Genomic DNA, 19,071 nt, shown 5'->3' on the forward strand with positions numbered 1-19,071 from the left:
TTATGACACACCTCAGAGCTTCATGAATCAGAGCTTCAGTATCAAGGGTGAATTCACTTCTATTCCATTCTATTCTATTCAGAACAAAAATACAATAAAACAGAATACAATAAAACAGACAAGCGCATGATATAATGGAACAAAACAGAATAGAATGGAATTGAATACATGGAAATAGTATAGAACACACTAGAACAGAATAGAATAGAGTCTAATTGAATATAACTGAATGAACAGAAATGCAACAAAAATAGCACAACTGAATAGAAAAGAATAGAATAGAATAAAGTAAAATTGAATGGAAACCAAGAAACAGAAATATAATATAACATAATAGAATATTATAGATAGAGTCAAATTAAATAGAGCGGAATAAACAAAAATATAACACAATAGAACAGAAACAGAGTAGAATAGAATAGAGTCAAATTGAATAGAACTGAATAAAGAAATAGAATAGGATAGGATGTGATAGAATAGAATTAAATGTAATTGAATAAGCAGACATAATGGAAGAGAAGAGAATAGAATAGAGTACAATATAATAGAATAGAGCCAAATTGAATGGACCAAATAAACAGAAACGAGTAGAATAATAATAGTATGTAATAGAATAGAATAGATCACATTAGAATAGAACTGAACAGAGTCAAACTGAATAGAACTGAAATAGAATAGAATAGAATGGAATACTGTAACGGGGAGGAGGGAGAAGCCAAGTTGTGATGATGCACACCTGGCACTGATTGGGCTAATCAGTGGGAGAGAGAGAGATGTAATGGAGCAGCTGGTAGCGCTAGTGAGAGATCGAGAAATAGAGAGAGTGAGAGAAAGAGAGAGAGAAAGAGAGAGATAGAGAGAGAGTGTGAGAGAGAGAGAAAGAGAGAGAGAAAACGAGAGAGGGAGAAAGAGAAAGAAAGAGATAGCGAGACAAAGAGAGAGAAAGAAAGAGAGTGAGAGAGAGAAAGAAAGAGAGAGAGGGAGAGAGAGAGAGAGAGAGTGAGTGAGAGAGAGAGAGAGAGAGAAAGAAAGAGAGTGAGAGAGAGGGATGCACGTGCATTTTGTGTTTCGTCTGTGTTTTCTGTTCTGTTTGACTTTGGTTTATTATTAAAGTTTATGTTACACTGGAGCCAGTTCCTGCCTGCTCCTTATCCTTTGTGAAGTTATAAACTGACTAAACAGAAATAGAATAGGACAAAATAAATATCTGTAAAATGTTCTCCAAATCTTCTCTTCAAAGCTCATTTAAACCTGAATGTAAATGTTTCGGAAACTGCAATGTTTTTTTAATAGAATTTTTTTCACAGTGTATGTGCAGATAAGAAGAATTGTAAGGCGTGAGTGTGTCCTGCAGAAACAAACCCATACAAACAATCCATTTAAAAGGATCACGAGCAGGAAGTGGGTTTGGCGCTGACCCTGTCAGCCTCTGGATCTGTTTTTGAAGAAGGTGGTGCATCAGACAGAGCTTTATTAGATAAAGATTTGGACACATAATCTGACAGAGATGCAAACTTCTGAACTGATATTACAATCCAAAATCCACACAGGCTACACAAACAAACAGTGGACACCTTTTTATTCTATCCTTTTATTTAAAAAAACAAAAACAAAAAACATTACATTCATAAAGGAAAATGCCCCCCAAAAATATGAAGTGATATTTTTTATTATTTTTTCATAGTAACACATTACTATATGTTACGTTACTATGTGCTACTCAGCCATTTTTATTTCCACATGATAATGCAGTAATATCTGTGGAACCTAAAATAATATATTTTTCTTCATCAAGTGTCTGCAGGTCTGTGCGTTCTGCTCTAGAGCCACAGTTACACAGAAATGACCACGCAGGTCAGTCAGGCCTAGGAAAAGCTGAGAAAAATATGTACATGCAACAGTCTCACTTCTACCTTCGACCCGCGGTACTCACAGCGTGATGAAGAGACACACAGGGGACTGAGAAGTATTATAGTACACCTTTTTTATATAATTTTTTTTGGCTCTACATTGTGACATGGTCTTTGACTCTTATTGGCATCAATAAAGAAATAAAAAATGGTCCTCTAAAGGTTCTTTGGATGGTTAAGCTTCCCAGAAGGTCTATTCAGAAGGTTCTCTTATAGGCAAACACTTTGTAGGGATCTACATATAGTAATTAGGGGTTTGCTTAGAGATACAGTTGTGCCCATCCAAGTAACAACACACTGTATTAAGATTCAAGCGTGTGTAAACTTTTCAACTAGTTCATTTGTGTAAATTCAGCTGTAATCTTGTCTTGTGCATTAGATGTAAACATGTGAAATAGCTTATTCAGGACAGAACTAAATAAAAAACAATATGGGATTTTTATGATCCTCTTATTTTGTTAGCAGTGTTAAGATTGAGCAGATTCTGCAAGGGGTACGCAAACTTTTGGGCACAACTGTATGAACCATAGAAGTCCTAAGGGTTCTAGATAAGTACACGTTTGCGTAATACCTTAGTCGGATGGCATCCATGAATTAAATCTGTGCTGAAAACTGAGGGATCCTGCCACAAAAATATGGTCAGGCAGCAGAGGGCAGCACATTCCCTTGTATAAAGTCGAACGTACTGAAAGACAAACACAGAACCATGGCACAACAGATGGCACAAGGCTGTGATCCGCTGAAACTCTTAAGAATATGCCGTAAACTGAAGAAGAATAAGAGAATGCAGTATTTACAGAAAGTTGCATTTCATTCAGGTCATATTGCATGTACAGTATATAGTCATTCATCCACAGACAGCTGCAAATTGTCAAGAGTCACTGTGTCCAATTCTGGTGTACTCTCCTCTATCTGCATATTGAACAGATCAGGTGAAGTATGACCGTTTAGCTCTAAACCGAGATTAGGAACACACTGCACTGTGCAAAATGTAGGAATAAGTCCAACAGCTGTGTTGGTTAAAGTGCAATAATTCTGAGAGAAACACGCAGGGTTCAGTGTATTAGTGAACGTTTCCGAGTCCTTGCGGATCTCAAGGCTGGGCTCCAGGTCATCCAAAGACACAAAACCACCTTCAACACCTGTGGGCGTGCTCAAGCAAAGAAGAGTTTCTTCAACATCACCGTCGTCAGGCAGGAAATCAGGATCGTTACAAGGATTGTTAGCAGTGTTGCGCGAGTCGGGCGTCAGGCAGGGCGCCCAGACTTCCATTAAAGGACCCACGTAAGGCGTGTGACATTGGGAATAAATGACTGAGGAATGTTCTTGAAGCTGCTGTCTGGCTGTGATCTCTATTATCATGTCGATTGTTGAAATTTCCTCACTGTAAATCTGATGCACATGAGATTTGGACAGCGAAAACTGGAGAAACCAAGATGTAAAAAAAAAAAGTCATTCGTGTGCATATACTGAAACCATTTTCAAACACGTTTGCCTGTTTTGAAGAGAGGTATCCTACCTGTAAACTGCCCTGAGCTGTTTGGTTCAGTGGCGAGATGGATGGAGCTGGAGGTTTTACCCACGCGATCTTTTTAATCTTCATTCTGGAATTCAAAATGGCATTGATAACACTTCTCTCTTATCGTAAAGGTAGCTCACACATAGACGCAAAATCAGGCATACCCACTGTTTCAGTGCTTTCTCGCTATGAGTAATGGAATATATTGCAAATTATCTGATGTTTTAGGACTAGGGATGTCATGAAACATCGATATATCGATTATTGATGGGCACGTCATTTTCTCGATGTGTCCTACAGACAATGCTGGTTGGAAGTTAAATAGGTAACACCAAACTTTAAAACAGATGGGCTACGACAACAGAAGGTTTCATTCCTGTCAGCCAGCATCGAGAATCTGACACTACAGTAGGCACAGACCCACCTCTGAAGACGGGAAAAAAACATCACCTGGTCTTTTTTACAATCTTCAGCTGTCCGGTTTCAGTGAGCCTGAACATCAACAGGGCATTTCCGCCCACAGAAATGACACTTACTGGATTTATTTCATTTTAGTTCTTTTTTTTTTTTTTTGATTTTCGCACCATTCTCTGTGCAAACTCTAGAGACTGTTGTGTGTGAAAATCCCAGGAGATTCACAGCAGTTTCTGAAATACTCAAACCAACCTGTCTGGCACCAACATCCATGCCACAGTTAAAGTCATCAACTGAGCAAGCAAAGTGTTTCTGAGACTGTAAGAGGGAAAACACAGGGGTTACCTTGCAACAGGGAATAACAAGAGAGACACTAGTCCTACTGCCGAACAAATCAGAACCATGATTCCCTGCATAGTTGTTGCTGTAAGAAAAAAAAAAAAACACCAACAATAAAAAGATAATGAATGGTTCACTTCCATGGAATTATGTTAAACTATAAAATCACCAGCAATAATCAGCACAAGCCAGATATCAAAGGGTTATTTCTATCGAATAAAAGCATTACATAATGATTCATATCTCCAGCTGTGACATTGACTTCAGATTTACCTGCTTGTGGGGTGTTCCATCTGATCTCAGCGCTCCCGTGACTCATTGTCCCATGATAATTATCATTTGGAATAATTTTATTATAAACCCTAGCGATGTATTCAGTCCCTGGATCAAAAAGAGTCTCTGAGATCCTGTACACGGTTTCTGTCATATGCAGGTCCTTCTGAAGAAGCACAGCAGGCGAAAGAGATGATATTAGACACTGAAGTTAGGGACAACAAGATATTTATAGTGTTTGGTTTCATGTAGGATCACAAATAACAGAAATGATTAGATAACAGACAGTGTAGGTTAATCTATCAAGGTAAGTTATTACAACAAAAAAATGACACCAGTTTGAATCCCCCTTTCTGAAGGAGAAGGTCAACTGAAAGGTCGTGACAAAAGATTTTTCTGTTGATTTGGTGTAGTTTTAGTTTAAGTTGGGGCAACTTTTGAAGTTTAACATTTGTGTGGCTTCACATGGTAAAATCCTGATATTTTCTATTATATGAAGTTCTGAAAATGATATGATTTCCTGAACTGAAATGTGCTGCTCTTTTGCCTGTAACTCAACCACAAGTACTAAAGAAACTAAGATTTAACTCTACATTGAAAGATTTCACTGAGACACTCTAACACATCGGCTGATTGTCCATTTCGGCTTAAAGTACAACCTCGTATCCAAAACAGGTTGGGACGCTGTGTAAAATGTTAATAGTAACAGAATGCAATGAGTTGCAAATCTCGTAAACCCCTATGTTATTCACAATAGAACATAGAATGTACCATTTTAAGGAAAACTACAAGGTAATTTTGAATTTGATCGCCGGAACAGGTCTCAAAAAAGTTGGGACGGGGCAACAAAAAGCTGGGAAAGTAAGTGTTACTAAAAGGAAACAGTTAGAGGTTAACTGTGAACAGGTCAGTAATATGACTGGGTATAAAAAGAGAATCCTAGAGAGACAGAGCATTTCAGAAGTAAAGACGGGCAGAGGTTCACCAATCTGCGAAAAACTGCATCTACAACTTGTCTGACATTCACTGTGTCAAGATTATGCAGTAAATAAATACATTTCCATATTGTTTTAGTGAACTACTGTACATTTATGGTTTAAAAACCAAATAGAGCTAGCTCCTAGGTGTGAATAAGTGTGTGTGTGAGTGAATGGTGGTCTGAGGGTGTAATACAAAGATCCTAACTTTAGGACAAAAGCTTTTACAGAATAACAGAATAACATTTCCTAAGTGCATTATCTAATCTTAACTACAGATAGGATAAGGGTATTACAGAAGCATCCTAACATGACAAAAAATCCTCACTGGTGTCGTAACTTAAAACCTATTTGTAAGCCAACAATAATAGTCACATTACAAAAGCCATGTCCGAGAATGGCGTTATGTGTATTAATGATACAAGAACTGTGATGTTTGATGGTGGAAAGACTTTTGGAGTACCTAGATGATGTTCTGTGCTTTGACAACAAAACACTGATAAATAATTACAGACTTCCCTGAAATATTATAATGCAGTTAGAACAAGGATTGCGGCCAACATTACAGAAGCCAGCGAAGGGTCACGGAGCATCACCAGTCTTAGTGCAAGGGATTTTACTATTCAACATACTCCATTTTAATTGAAAGTTTACTTTACAGTTCTTGGTTGTAGTTGGTTGCTTGGTAACAGACCTGAGAGTTGAGTTTAAGATTTCTTAACTAGACATAAGATAAGATTTTGTAGTTAGTTAGTTACATTTATATAAGTAACTAACACTTTGCGTGCTTTTCTAGACACACAAAGCACTTCACATAGTAAATGGGGGGGTGGGGGGTGGCTTCTTCTCAACCACTACTAATGTGTAGCATCCACCTGGACCGCAGCCATATTGTGCCAGAACATCCACTACACACCTTCTATTAGTGGATGGGGGAGAGTGATGTAGCCAATTCAGGGATAGGGATTATTAGGGGGCCCATGATAGAAAAGTGCCAATTTCACCAGGATTATACCCCTACTCTTCTATGGTAAGTGTCCTGGGATTTCTAATGACCACAGAGAGTGGTCTAAAGACCATGCTGATTTTACAGTATAGCGCCCATGTCACTATACTGGGGCATTAGAGCCACAGGGTGAGCGCCCCCCTGCTGGCCTCACTAATATCACTTCCAGAAGCAACCAAACTGCAGGGTGATATGACTCGGGCTCTTAATTGTAAGATAAGATAAGAATCCTAAATCAAGTTAAGATTTGCTTCTGTAATACGACTTTGTGAAAAGTCCTAATTTAACCGATCAGATCTAATTTAACTGATCAGAACGGAACTTAAGACTTAAGCTAGAACGTTTCTGTAATACGCCCCCTGGAGTATATTCCCACCTCACGCTCAGTGTTCCAGGGCTAGACTTTGGATCGACTATGACTTGGCCAGGATAAAGTGCTTGCTGAAAGTGAGTGAGTGAGTGATTAAAGTAGAAATACCAAAGTACATGTATGTTAAAGACAGAGCAACTTTGTTCAAACCCCAATCTTTCTAGAATTCAGCTGCAGTGACAGAGTCTTACGGGTTTTCCCATTCCACCACACATTTATCTGCAGATAAATTGCAAAATATAGGTGTGTATTTGTTTTTGTTGTTTGTTTGTTTTTTAACTGGGTTGAGACTTACCTTTGTAGATTGTCCCACTTGGTGGTATCTCAAAATGTACTGAAAAGGCAAGACTGAAACATAGCTGTGTTTCTCATATCCACTACTCCATGCAAAGGTATAGTTCCCATTTTCATACTGCACTGTCACATTATATGGAGTGATTGGTTTGACTGTGAAAGGAAAATATTATTTAGACTGTTACTCTGCTGTAGAAACAAATCAATAACCCAGAGCCTTAACCGTGAGCCACTACTGTATATATGGAAGTGGTAGCTCAGTGATTAGGACATTGGACTTCTGGTCATGAGGTCAAATCCCAGCACTGCCAAGCTGCCATTGCTGGGCCCTTGAGCAAGGCCCTTAATCCTCAATTGCTCAGTTGTATAAAAAATGACATAATTGTAAATGCAAATATACAATCAGATCAGTAGTAGTAGATCAGTCATACCTTTAAATGAGTTATAGTAGTTAGACTTTAGATCAGCCAACCTACAGGCATATTCACATTTAAAATCTATAACACCAACTCTACAGTTCCCTGTTTTTAGGAGGTAAATATACATCATATGTTACAGTTATCTGGCTAGTATGTTGCTAACAAAAGACAAACATGGGGGCATCCATGGTTTGTTCCCACTTTTTGTTGGCTTGGATTGTTGAAGTACCGACTTCCGAGGTAAGTCGGAGGGTAGCAGTGGTAGCTCAGTGGTTAAGACATTGAGCTACTGATCAGAACGTCACGAATTCAAACTCCAGTGCTGCCACAGTTGGGTCCTTGAGCAAGGCCCTTAACCCTCAACTACTCAGATGTATAAATGAGATAAATGTAAGTCACTCTGCATAAGGGCGTCTGCCAAATGCCATAAATGTAAAGTAATATAAATGAAAGTAGCATTGGTTACCATATTACCGATCAAGTATGCTATGAAAATGAGTATATTTCAATGGCCACTCACTGTGGTGTGCTGGCTTGTAATTGGAGTTCAAAAGCGTACACCGGTTAAGTTCACACAGCTTTATATCTAATTCAGTGTAATCCGTAAATGTGGAGTGATAAGCATGCACTTTTGCTGTAAATGTGCAGCTGTAGCCATCCTTATCCACTGAAAGTGAACAGAAACCGTTTCTGTTTGGGAAAGAAAGGAACGATTGTAAGTTACATTATGAACGCTGCTAACCTTTGTGTAGAAACTGATCATCACATAGTTTATGGAAATGGTGCAGAATATTTATAAATAAATACTTTCTTTTCATTATTCATGTAAAAATCCAGATGGTATGTAATATTTTCTGTCTTGTTGGCAATGGGTATGGAATCTAAAAAGCAGCTGATGTTCAACCAGTAATCTGTCTCACAGACGAGCAACTTTGAGCTGTTCAGAGCTGAAAAATGAAAACGGAAGGCTTTGTTAATTGTAAAATAAGAAACATAGTTGATATGGGGAATGACACTCAATATGATATCACAGAGTCTATTACTTCAGTCCTGATGAGCCCAAAGCAGAGCTGCACAGTTCATTGCTTTCCACATTATAACGTATTTAACAATAAAGAATTTGTAATGGTTGTTTTTACTTTTAGCCAACTTATTCATGTCTTTTCATGTATAGTTTCCAAATTCAGCTAGTTGAGAAAACCCACAACCACTTCCTTAACACTCATCAACAGATTATGGGGAGAAAATGAATAAATTATGAATGACAAACCTCGCTCTTCAGCTATACATAGTTGCGTAAAGCTCAGAAATGCACAGAGAAATCCAAACTGGAGCACCATTTTCACATGACACAGTACATTCAGTAAAAACTAGCCTGGGGAGATTGGAGAACCTTGATCTTTAGAGTCAGTAAACCTGTGATAAAGTAAATACATAAACACACATCTACATGACATGATGCAGTATGTGAAACCCTAGAAATTAACAGTAGGATCATTTCATATGTAGATGAAGATCCGAAGACGCAGCCGCAAGGGATAATGTTCGTAATCCTACGTAAAAGTCTTACATTCTAAGAAGTGTTTTTAGAGACCCCCCCCCCCAACACCCCCCCTCAAAAAAATCACTGAATAGGTTTATTAAAAAACAAAAAAACAAAGATAAAGTACATGATTACTGTACTGTTCCAGGCAAATGTTTAATCAGCATTGTAACAGTCGAGTTAAAAGACAAAAATAGCAAGATAAAACATGGAATTAAAAACGTATGCACTAGTAATACTAAGCTTTCCTTTTGCATATACACACATAAACGTTAAAAGAGTAACAAAAGCTCACTGCAAAACAGGATAGAAATAAAGCATGGTATTTACCTTGTGAGGTAAAGCATTAGCAGATGAATAAGCTCTCTGTGATAAGCGTACTTCGCTTTATATACACAGACTGTTCCGGCCTAAACCTCAGAATTATCTCCGATCTTTCATCAGTTATTGAAGAAGGTATCTTATATGGTTTGGTGCTTTGCACTTTTGAACATTTCAGAGTATTCAGTCATTTTGTTCTGTGCCTACACTTTATAAAGTGTCCTCTTAGTCATAAAAACCAAAGTAAACAGGTGCTAATTGACACGAGACATAAATATTGGTGTAACTTCAAATCCATCATGACATTTACCATGGTACATGGAACACATCATTTGCATACACACTGAAAACATTGTGGGAAGGTGAAGTTCTTGTCCCTGACATGACATGTACAATGTGTCATGTTGTTTTATAACGGTATAGCTGCCTTCTGTAGAGTTTCTCACACTTGATTGCACATTAAAGACTGGATTGGATTTGAGTGCATTGACCTGCATTTGATTTCAGCCAAAGAAATGAGTTTCAGGAAGGAAATCTCTTCTTTGTAATGTAAAAAAAAAAAGGTAATTCATGAAATAATAACTCGTAGGACGTGAGAGTAGGCAACGTACTACTCATTTTTTTTTTTTTTTTTAAGTAATACGCTCCACATTTCTCTTTAGTGTCCCCTTTCTTTTAGTTATTCTTACACTGGGCCCATTAGAGATCCTGAGATGATGTTGTCAAGATCTTCTGCATACATGAATAAAATAGAGTTTATACATACTTTCTATCTTAGTGAATTCAACAATAATCAAAAACAAATCTGTATGCATCGCAGTGTAAATATGTATGACTTTTCTGGTACTTTTTTTTTCCATTAAAAAGCTTTAAATGGGGCTTCGTAATGTGATGGGTGAAAGATAACATTTCTTTTCTTGTCAGTTTGTTTACGGGAAAAAAAAAGTGCTAGTACACCGATATGCAAAAAGAAATAAATAAAAAAGGACAGACACTTCTACCGTGACGTAAAAGTATGTGCCCAGTGCACTTCGTGGGCGTCGAAGCTCATGAGCTGAGCTTAATACTGCACATACTGTACATATAAAACAAAAACACTCTGTCGGTTTTAGCTTCGGTACTGTCTGATTACTGCAAATAAATCAACGTTGTTGTTCTTTTGTTTTTAAGTGCCATGAATACCATTTGGACTAAACTTCGATAAACAACATCAAATCCGCTGCGAAAAGTGAGCTGGATATGACATTATAATGTGACTTTATACTTCTCCTGAGCGTTAAACAAAGATGGATAAAGGTCAGTAGCTGAGATCAGCAACTTTAGTCGTACACCTATATGATCTGATATATTTTGCACTTCAGTGACTATCAGATTATTTCCGCTTTAGAAGAATGCCCTGGTTGCTTTATCTCTGCATGCTCAGTTTCCTCTTCAGTAAACTACAATGTGGGACATTATCTGAGGGCTGGCAATAATCTTTACCATCTCTTGTTTTGCCAGTACATTTCTGCTTTCTTCTTTTTTTTTTTTTAAACAAAATCTGTACAAATTTATACCATCAAAGTTTCTTTTTGAGGATTCACGCAGAGGCAAACACCAAGAATTAAGTCAACATCATGTCCAAGTCTATTGATTCTGCATGGGAGAGGTGCCACTGTGCTAGACATTCCTGTAACAGTCATTTTGTCTGTAGCCATTCATGGCTAAACATGCAATGAGGACTTTTTAGACAGTTCCCAAGACCCTTTGCATGACAGTCTGTCAGTGTAGCAGTTCACAGAAATAGAAGTCTCCTACAAAGAGTTGCTATTTTCTCCTGAGCCTGGCACAAAAGCCACCCACTGCTTGACATAGTTTGAATGGGTCCCCACAGGGCCGCCCAATAAAGCACTATCCATTCGTTCTCCTCCTTCGCATTCGGAGCCCACTGGGCTCGAGCAGTCTGATTCCAAGAATCCACTGTCAATGGTGTCCAAGTCAAGGCCAATTTGAGGATAACCGTAATCGGAGTGTTCGTTGGAGCTAAATGAATCCAGTGAGAGCTCTTCACCATTCTCTGCATCATTGGCCTGCAGCTGCCAATCATCGAAACCCTGTCCTTCTGACCTCCCCCTGCTGTCCGACGCCGGATCCTCATCAGGAACCTCAACTGCGTTCCGATTAGTCTCTTGGAAATCTGACATGGCGCCCTCTTGCCCAGACACGGTCACGGTATCCATGGAAATGTGGCCACCAGAGTGAGCAAGGCCAAGACTGCTGCCTCCAAGGAAGTAACGCTTGGAGAAGTCTGGGTTCATCAAGCTGAGAAGACTCCAGTCTCCTAGACTACTGCCTCCACTTCCTTGATCGCGGAGAAGAGGCATCTGGAGCGGCGCAGCAGCTTGCTGCTTCTCACTCAGCACCTGCAGTGGAGCGCTCTTCTCCAGCACGTCAAAGCTGCTGAACGTAAACACTGGTCCAACCCATTTCTGTAAAAACATAATAAAACATAGAATATTTAGGATGTGGACAAACCTGAGTCATTTCCGCAGCTAAAATGGAAAATGTATTTTGATCTTGGGTATCACAGACATACACTGTATAGCCAAAATTTTGTGGACACCTGACCATCAGACCCATATGTGCTTGATGAACATCCCATTCTGGATTAATTCCCCCTTTGCTGTTATAATAACCTCCACTCTTCCACTCTTAATGAGATCAGGTAGTAATGTTGGGTGAGGAGGTCTTCATGTTATAATTAATCCCAAAGATGTTCAGTGGGGTTGAGGTCTCAGTTCCAGTAAAGGGAAATTGTAATGTTACAGCATTACAATTGGTATGCAGGTGTGCATCAGGACTGGAACCCCATGGGACCCAACAAAAGGTCTCGGGAGCTGGTGGTTTTTACCCTTATGCAGATATAAAGCATACGAGATAAAGAAAGGACATTTTGATTGACATGGAAGTGTAACACATTTAAAACAATTTGTGTAATCATCTTTGGTAACTGCTTTCTCCTGGTCATGGTGGAAGGGGATTAAATGCCTAATATTTATTTACTGTTATTAGTTTTGGCCAATTCCCACCCACCAGTTAGGTCTTGCCTATCATGTGACAGCTACAGTTGCAATCATGAGGAATTGCAATTTTGATTGCAACTGTACCAACTGGGGAGGGTGGAGATTATAAAGTGCTTTCTCCAAGACATGTGAAGCCAGTCAACCACATGTTTTTGAACTGCCACTCATGCTGTATCGTGTGCGTGTAGCACACTGGGAGGAAAGCGTATTCACCCCTTTCTGCATAGATGAGCTAACAAGCACCTGTGATTGGCTACTGTCACTGTGATTCACATGGGAGAGAGAATTTGCCACATTACACAAACAGCATGTGAAGTTTCACTTCCTTGCTTCCTGGCCATCATCGGGAATCAGACACCTTCTCAAATATTTTAAACTGACAAAATTTAAATTGCGTATGTTTTTTAGGAGAAGAACCATCTAAGAACCGAGTATATAGTCCAGGCAAATGCAAGCAAAATTAATAACTGCAGCAGAAAGAAGGATTGATCAGAATTTCTTTGAGAGCAGGATAAAAGGGAAAAAAAAAAAAAAAACAACAGTCCTGCCGAAACATCTAGTGCTCACATGCATGTGTTTTGATCTTGGCTATCCACAGTGGCAGTGATTATGAACAGCCTTAAACTTAGTGTATCATTTTCAGCCTTCTTCTCACCTTAGTAAAATGAAGAATGAATATCTAAACCTCCATCAGTACTCCAATTATGAAACTAGAATATGATTTCATCACTTCGGAAAAAAACGCTCATAAATGTGTATTTGTTTTAGCTAGGGCACAGCAAGGGTTATGAGGAAGAAAAAAAAGCGAACACTGCGTCCAATGTCTAACATAAAACGATGGATTTAATGTTGCTTAAGACATGAACAAAAATAGACTGATCTTTAAACAGCTTAATTCTTGATATAAAATCAAGGGTCATATCAGGTTAAATGTCTTAAATGTCATCTTTCTGACTCATTAGCAACACTAATGACTCATTCTCAAACTAAGATAGAGTGCAAACTAAGAGCTGAGTTGGAAGATCAGATCAGTGAGCCACCCAGAACACAGACATTTCACACTTTGCGTTCATTTTATCCCCTCAACAGGGCAATGTTCTGTCTCAAATACACATCTAATACATTTATTATCTTTCTCTTGTGCTAGACTGTCATCATTATCGTGACCATTTCCACTGGAATTATTACACTAAATATATCATTGCATGGAAGAACCTCCAACACAGTTAGTTAACATTTCTCCAGGGGAGAAATTTTTTTTTTTCATTTCTTTTTCTCACTACAGCCGCAAACCACGGCTACGCACTGACATGAGATCAAAACATAACCCTAGCTTTGAAATCTTCTAGATTCTGTGAGCTCAAGACTGAGGGCTCCCCTCCTTTATCCAGTGGAAACTTCATAAAATTTCCCTTTGAGATACAAACATCTATATATAACTACCCACCTAATCTGAGTTCAGGGTTGAGATCAGAGTACTTTCCATTAGAGGGGAAAAGCGCTACTTTCATTTTGCACATGTAGCTCAGGTCCACCCAGATGTGTGTGCCACGGACCTCCCAGTGTTTTTTTGAAGCCCCTGTAGACTGACTCATTCGGGTCCCCTTTTGCATGTGGTTAGAAGACTTATTGCTATATTTCACAGATAAAATTCCCTCTGACACAAGTCGTCTTTGTCTCCCTGGTTAACATTTGCAGCTGGAAGGGCTCTGAATCAGAAATATCTGCCTCAACATGTTCAAAACACAGCCTTCCTGGTCTCTTACCTTAAAGTCCCCTTGGTATGTGTGATAAAGGGGTTTGAAGAAATCGTAGGGGTCCGGGATATACTGAAACAGACATGGCTTCTTAACCAACCCCCTGTAGCTGAGGAACACAGACAGAGCAGCCTTAAGAATTTGCATTCTTTCAACATATCAACTGATCAGGTGATATATCAGGATTTGAACAACACACACACACACAAACACACACACACACACACACACACACACACACGAGAAGTGTGCCAATTATTAATGAACTGAAAACAAGAGCCTTCTTGATTTGAAGAGAACTGATGCACTGAAAAGGGGTGAAGTGTTTGATGCAGCAGCAGCACTGCACATCTGACTTCCTCTGCTTTCTTGCCTATGTGAACCGAAGGCCGCCTGCAAGCAGAACTCTTGCTGCCTTTTGTGGTTTGTGTGAATGTATGTAGGAGGCACGAAAGGACGGTGCGTATACGGTAAAACGACTGATATCAATTACTGGAAAAGGAGGAGGCACTATTGATGTTTAAAATCAGCCCAATTGTCTATTAAGTACCTAAGACCTCGGTTAATCATGAGAACGATGAGAGATAACTTGCAGAGAATCGCTGGAATAAAGAATAAAGATAATGGTATTATGATTAACATGTGATTCGTTGTGTTCTGACTGTCTCAGTAAAAAAAAAAACCCAGTCAGTGCATCGTCAGCGTTTGTTAATATGTTTTCTAAATGTACATAGGTAAAAAAGATACTCACCACATCCCAAAAAACCCAATGAGTCCAATAACAAGAGGCAGCATCAAGAAGTACCATAAAGGATCATAGTTCCCTGTAAAGTGTGTGAAATGGAAAGCAAGATGTGACAAATCCAAATCATAATTTACTGCTCTACAGTTTTCAAAAGGTGCAATCAATTAAACATAGAAAAGTCATGTCTTAATTAATCCGTATTAACCCGTACCACATTTAAAAAAAAAAAAATTCCCAACGTTTATAATATTCTTCAGTCTTTGTGGTTGAAACAATTGGTCAATACCAAAATATAATAACTCTGCAAAATAATTTGCATAAGTGACAAATGCAGAGGTACAATTAAGTAATTGTGTAATGCGAAGCTCAAACGGTGTTTAGTCTAAAATATAAACTCTTAAAGTAGTTATGGACATCTGTACAGTCTGTATAATATGCATAATTAAAAAAAAAAATCTTAAAATACAACATAGCTATATTTTTTTTTGCTGTTGTACAGTATTCATGCAGATTGTGTTTGCAGCAGAATTAATTAGTGTTAGGTCTCAATGCTGAACAGCTAAAAATAAATCAATAAAAAATCAAAACACTCCTGTATTTATAAGTTAATCAGTCAGTGCAGGTCTGCTGTTTCGAAAATAAAGTAAAGGAGACTGAAGCACATGACTTGTTTATAATTCAACCTTCCACGAGCAGAGATTTGTTCCACAACATGCACAACATGACATTCGAACTCAAACAACTTTCACAACCTGGTATTTTCATGAACTGAAAATAAAATTCCGTTATTAAAGTCTTACACAATATTCCAGTAAAGCCGGGCCTATGAGGATTTTTTTTTTTTTGGTTTGTTTGTTTTTAATATCATATACGGACCAGGGCAGGTGCACTCGACGCTGGCGCTCCACTCGCTCCATTCGGTTTCACCATCAAGGTTCTTCATTTGGGAGTTCACTGAGGCCTGAACATCAACCGTGTACACCTTCCCTGGAGAGAGCAGGTCACACTGGATTTCCTGGTACCTGCGGTCCTCTCCAACGTTATACACCTTGAAGTGCTTCTGCGTGGCGTAAAAAATAATCATCAGAAAACAAGATTGTTGTGTGCGAATTAACAAACAAGAAAGTCGCATACAGCTCATAGTGTTCAATATCTTACAGTGTTAGGGGGTTTTATTTATTTATTTATCATTATTTATTTATTTATTTATTACATTTTCCATTGGCTTGCTTGTTTTAAATCTTGTTGCAGTTATACAAATGTGCAACACTGGGGTTTATTTATTTATTTATTTGTAACGTCATCCATAACATTAATGGTGTAACATGATAAACTGGTGCTCCATCACAGACTCTGTGATGTATAATGTTGTGAGGTGTAATGTAATGCAATGCAATGCAATTTCTTTACCTCGTCCATGATGCCTTTTGGTCTTAAGCGCACTCTGTACATCAAATAACCAAACAGGTCGACATTTTCATAGTCTTTATAGGCCATCTCCCAGGAGAGGTTGAATTCGTTGTTATTTTTAGTAAGAGTTAGATTTGCAGGCTGCTGTGGCTTAACTACAAAAAAAAACAACAAAAAAACAAAGAGAGATGGAAGAAACACATTGACAATTAAGAGGATATAGATGAGCTCATTTGATCATGAAAAGCTCTTTTGAGTGGGAATCAAGAGTTTGTAGCAAAAATCAATCCAGACACATACTCATCTGGTCCAACGACATGACGTTTGAAGCGTACTCTTCCCTGTTGGTTTGTTGATTGACATGTCTTACGTTGAGTGTGCAAGACGTGTCAGGGTTTGCTATCAAGAAAAAGTTGTCTGGCTGTATGGTACACCACTTATGTGGTGGTCTGATGACACATCTACCATCTGTGGAACCTGCCGCGTCGCTGAAAACACGAAAGGACAATATGGTGAGAAATAAACAGGCAAGGTGCAAGGAGTACTTTCATCTGACACTTTCAATGCGCTTGGAAAGTAAAAGTTGTCAACGAAATGTTCATTGATGGGATGATCTTCATAGGAGTGGAAGTACAGAATTACGAGACGTGTTCAAAGGACAAAATGGACGCAATGAAGAAAAAAAACCCCCAAAAAAACATAATCAACTGATACCTGCAGTTTGCCTGGATCTCACAGAGCAGTGTGTTTTCCGAGCCTGAACAGGTACAGTTCAGTGTTGAGATATAGTCCGTGGTACAGCTTACATAGCCCACACCATCTACTGCAAAAGGACAACATGGGCATTTCATTTCAGTTCCTACTGTAGTTTCAGTGCCCAGCACTGCATAATATCTGCTGACATAAACATAAAATATAGGTACAACAACAACCTATATCCATTAGAAGAACTCAGACTTACTCTGCCGAATAATCCCGCAGAAGACGAGCAGCAAAACGTCCAGGTATAACGTAGCCATTATAAAGAGGAACACACAAACTCAGTGTCCAGCTCAGATCAGCTCAGCTCAGCTCAGTTGCTCATATGGCAGCACAAAAACAAAATCTGCAAATAAATAAAAAAACCCCCAATGATATAAACCTCATGATAACTGTCTGTACAGTAAAAAAAAGGAAGTGATATTTTTCGTTGTAATCAAAAAGCCAGAAGACAGAAACAGAAAACGAACAAGAAGCAGAATTCACTTTTAGTTCGTTTTCTCTCTCACCTATCTCACTTCTGTTAAAAAAGAGGAAAATACAAAGTGAAAAAGAAGAAGAAGAAGAAGAAGAAACAAACAACGTTCTTTTGATGTCACTAGAAGCAATTCGTAAACATGTTAAGAAAAAGCAAGAAGAAAGAATTCCTGACTTACTTGAACCGCTCTAATACTCCTAGCGACGTTTTTACACCAAACATATCCAAATCTTCAAACGAGGCTTTGATCAGGCCGCCGCTATATTTGTCTTAGCAAACATTTTTTTTCTCTACTTTTCAAAGATGGTTTATACTGCATATACTGAGCTATCAATGCTGTTCTATTCCCCGCCAGGTTCATTCAACAGATGACGTCTGGGGCATCATGACATGAAGGATGTGGTTTTGTGGTCTCCTGCAATGAAAGCTGAAATGTCAAGCACCTCCTTCTATATGCTACGTTTTAATTTTTTTTTTTATTTCTAAGGTCACAAAAAATTGCAGCCTCATCGTTAACTGGTAACAAGTTAAACATCTGATGTTCAACAGTTGCTTCCTTTTCTCAAATTTAAAAAAAAAAATACATTTCAGAGAAAAATCATATTTCTAGATTAGTTTCCCTGAACATAAGATTAATGTCATAATAGTGAAGGAAGCTTGTCCTTCAGGTAGAATCATGTAACTATGTTACACACTCGTCTTTTAAGTTGCAGCTCAGTGTGCAGTCCCAGTTTTGAACTGAGCAGTGTATTTCTGTCGCTTATTTTTTGTAGAGCAGAGGTCATACAATATCTGTAACTATAGACTAAAGACATGTCTAACTGACATAACTTAACATTAGGCATTAGAGTGTTTCGTGATTTAGGCATGCACCTGTCCAACGATTATTTAACGTTTAACAGAAAAATTTGCATTCAGGAAGTGACAATAAAACAATGCACGTGCACTTTTTTTTGGTATATTCACACATACTGCACAAACATGGGCTTGGTGGTTAAGGCGAGGTATGAGAAGCCACCGGGCTTTATGAGAACGGAGAGATCAAACATACTGTAAACTGACACAAACACAACTAATTTCTGTGCCAACAATAAACATTAAATCAAACAAATCCAGGACATTAATATTATGCATCATATTGGCAGACCACAGGTATGCAAATGAACACTTTCTCTGTTGAAACTTTTCAACTTCATACTTCTAATACATTTTGGTCGCATATATTTAGTGTACAGGTAAATAACAGATTTATGACATTTACAGCCTTATAATTCCAACATCTGTCTAAAGCCGCTTATACTTACTGGGTTTAATGACACTGTGCTTGTTTTTGCTGTATCCATTGACTGTATAAAGTTCTGTGGCTGTTTCCCTCTATAGTGGGGCACACGCCAGAGGACCTCCCTCTCCCAGGGGAACAGTATACAATCAACCGTTTAAATCGCACATGTGCAGATAGAGGCTGCTCAAGCACC

The 19,071-nt window shown here is 38.5% G+C and overlaps 2 protein-coding genes across 3 annotated transcripts; both read right to left on the reverse strand.

Moving 5' to 3' along the window:
- Window positions 1-1,593: 1,593 nt before the first annotated feature.
- On the reverse strand, window positions 1,594-9,015 carry il21r.2 (interleukin 21 receptor, tandem duplicate 2). Of its 2 annotated transcripts, XM_047150508.2 has the most exons (7): window positions 8,792-9,015; window positions 8,042-8,468; window positions 7,104-7,255; window positions 4,456-4,621; window positions 4,189-4,267; window positions 3,430-3,514; window positions 1,594-3,332 (listed from the first exon to the last, which is right to left on the reverse strand). In XM_047150508.2, exons 4-7 carry the CDS (start codon window positions 4,607-4,609, stop codon window positions 2,754-2,756), a joined length of 897 nt encoding a protein of 298 aa, XP_047006464.1. In that variant the 5' UTR covers window positions 4,610-4,621; window positions 7,104-7,255; window positions 8,042-8,468; window positions 8,792-9,015; the 3' UTR covers window positions 1,594-2,753. The 2 variants fall into 2 exon arrangements, with proteins under 2 accessions (XP_047006464.1, XP_053531399.1); XM_053675424.1 differs by lacking the exons at window positions 8,042-8,468; window positions 8,792-9,015 and having other exon boundaries at window positions 7,104-7,993.
- Window positions 9,016-9,195: 180 nt separating this feature from the next.
- On the reverse strand, window positions 9,196-18,969 carry il21r.1 (interleukin 21 receptor, tandem duplicate 1). Its single transcript, XM_017455066.3, has 10 exons — window positions 18,901-18,969; window positions 17,775-18,011; window positions 17,321-17,464; window positions 17,074-17,182; window positions 16,660-16,847; window positions 16,360-16,514; window positions 15,826-16,009; window positions 14,956-15,028; window positions 14,214-14,313; window positions 9,196-11,853 (listed from the first exon to the last, which is right to left on the reverse strand). Exons 3-10 carry the CDS (start codon window positions 17,376-17,378, stop codon window positions 11,179-11,181), a joined length of 1,542 nt encoding a protein of 513 aa, XP_017310555.1. The 5' UTR covers window positions 17,379-17,464; window positions 17,775-18,011; window positions 18,901-18,969; the 3' UTR covers window positions 9,196-11,178.
- Between the last annotated feature and the right edge of the window lie 102 nt (window positions 18,970-19,071).

This window comes from Ictalurus punctatus, chromosome 24 (assembly GCF_001660625.3).
Source record: "Ictalurus punctatus breed USDA103 chromosome 24, Coco_2.0, whole genome shotgun sequence".
NCBI classification, from domain to species: Eukaryota; Metazoa; Chordata; class Actinopteri; order Siluriformes; family Ictaluridae; genus Ictalurus; species Ictalurus punctatus.

What these genes read in the sequence shown, in the direction of transcription:
- il21r.2 (XM_047150508.2), bottom strand. Translation starts at nt 4,609, where the DNA reads ATGACAGAAACCGTGTACAGGATCTCAGAGACTCTTTTTGATCCAGGG. An exon ending in ATGGAACACCCCACAAGCAG is followed by an intron (nt 4,268 to 4,455) that starts GTAAATCTGAAG and finishes TTTTTCTTACAG; the next exon opens with CAACAACTATGCAGGGAATC. An exon ending in CAGCTCAGGGCAGTTTACAG is followed by an intron (nt 3,333 to 3,429) that starts GTAGGATACCTC and finishes TGGTTTCTCCAG; the next exon opens with TTTTCGCTGTCCAAATCTCA.
- il21r.1 (XM_017455066.3), bottom strand. Translation starts at nt 17,378, where the DNA reads ATGGCTACGTTATACCTGGACGTTTTGCTGCTCGTCTTCTGCGGGATT. An exon ending in GAGATCCAGGCAAACTGCAG is followed by an intron (nt 16,848 to 17,073) that starts GTATCAGTTGAT and finishes TCGTGTTTTCAG; the next exon opens with CGACGCGGCAGGTTCCACAG. An exon ending in CGTCGAGTGCACCTGCCCTG is followed by an intron (nt 15,029 to 15,825) that starts GTCCGTATATGA and finishes CACACTTTACAG; the next exon opens with GGAACTATGATCCTTTATGG.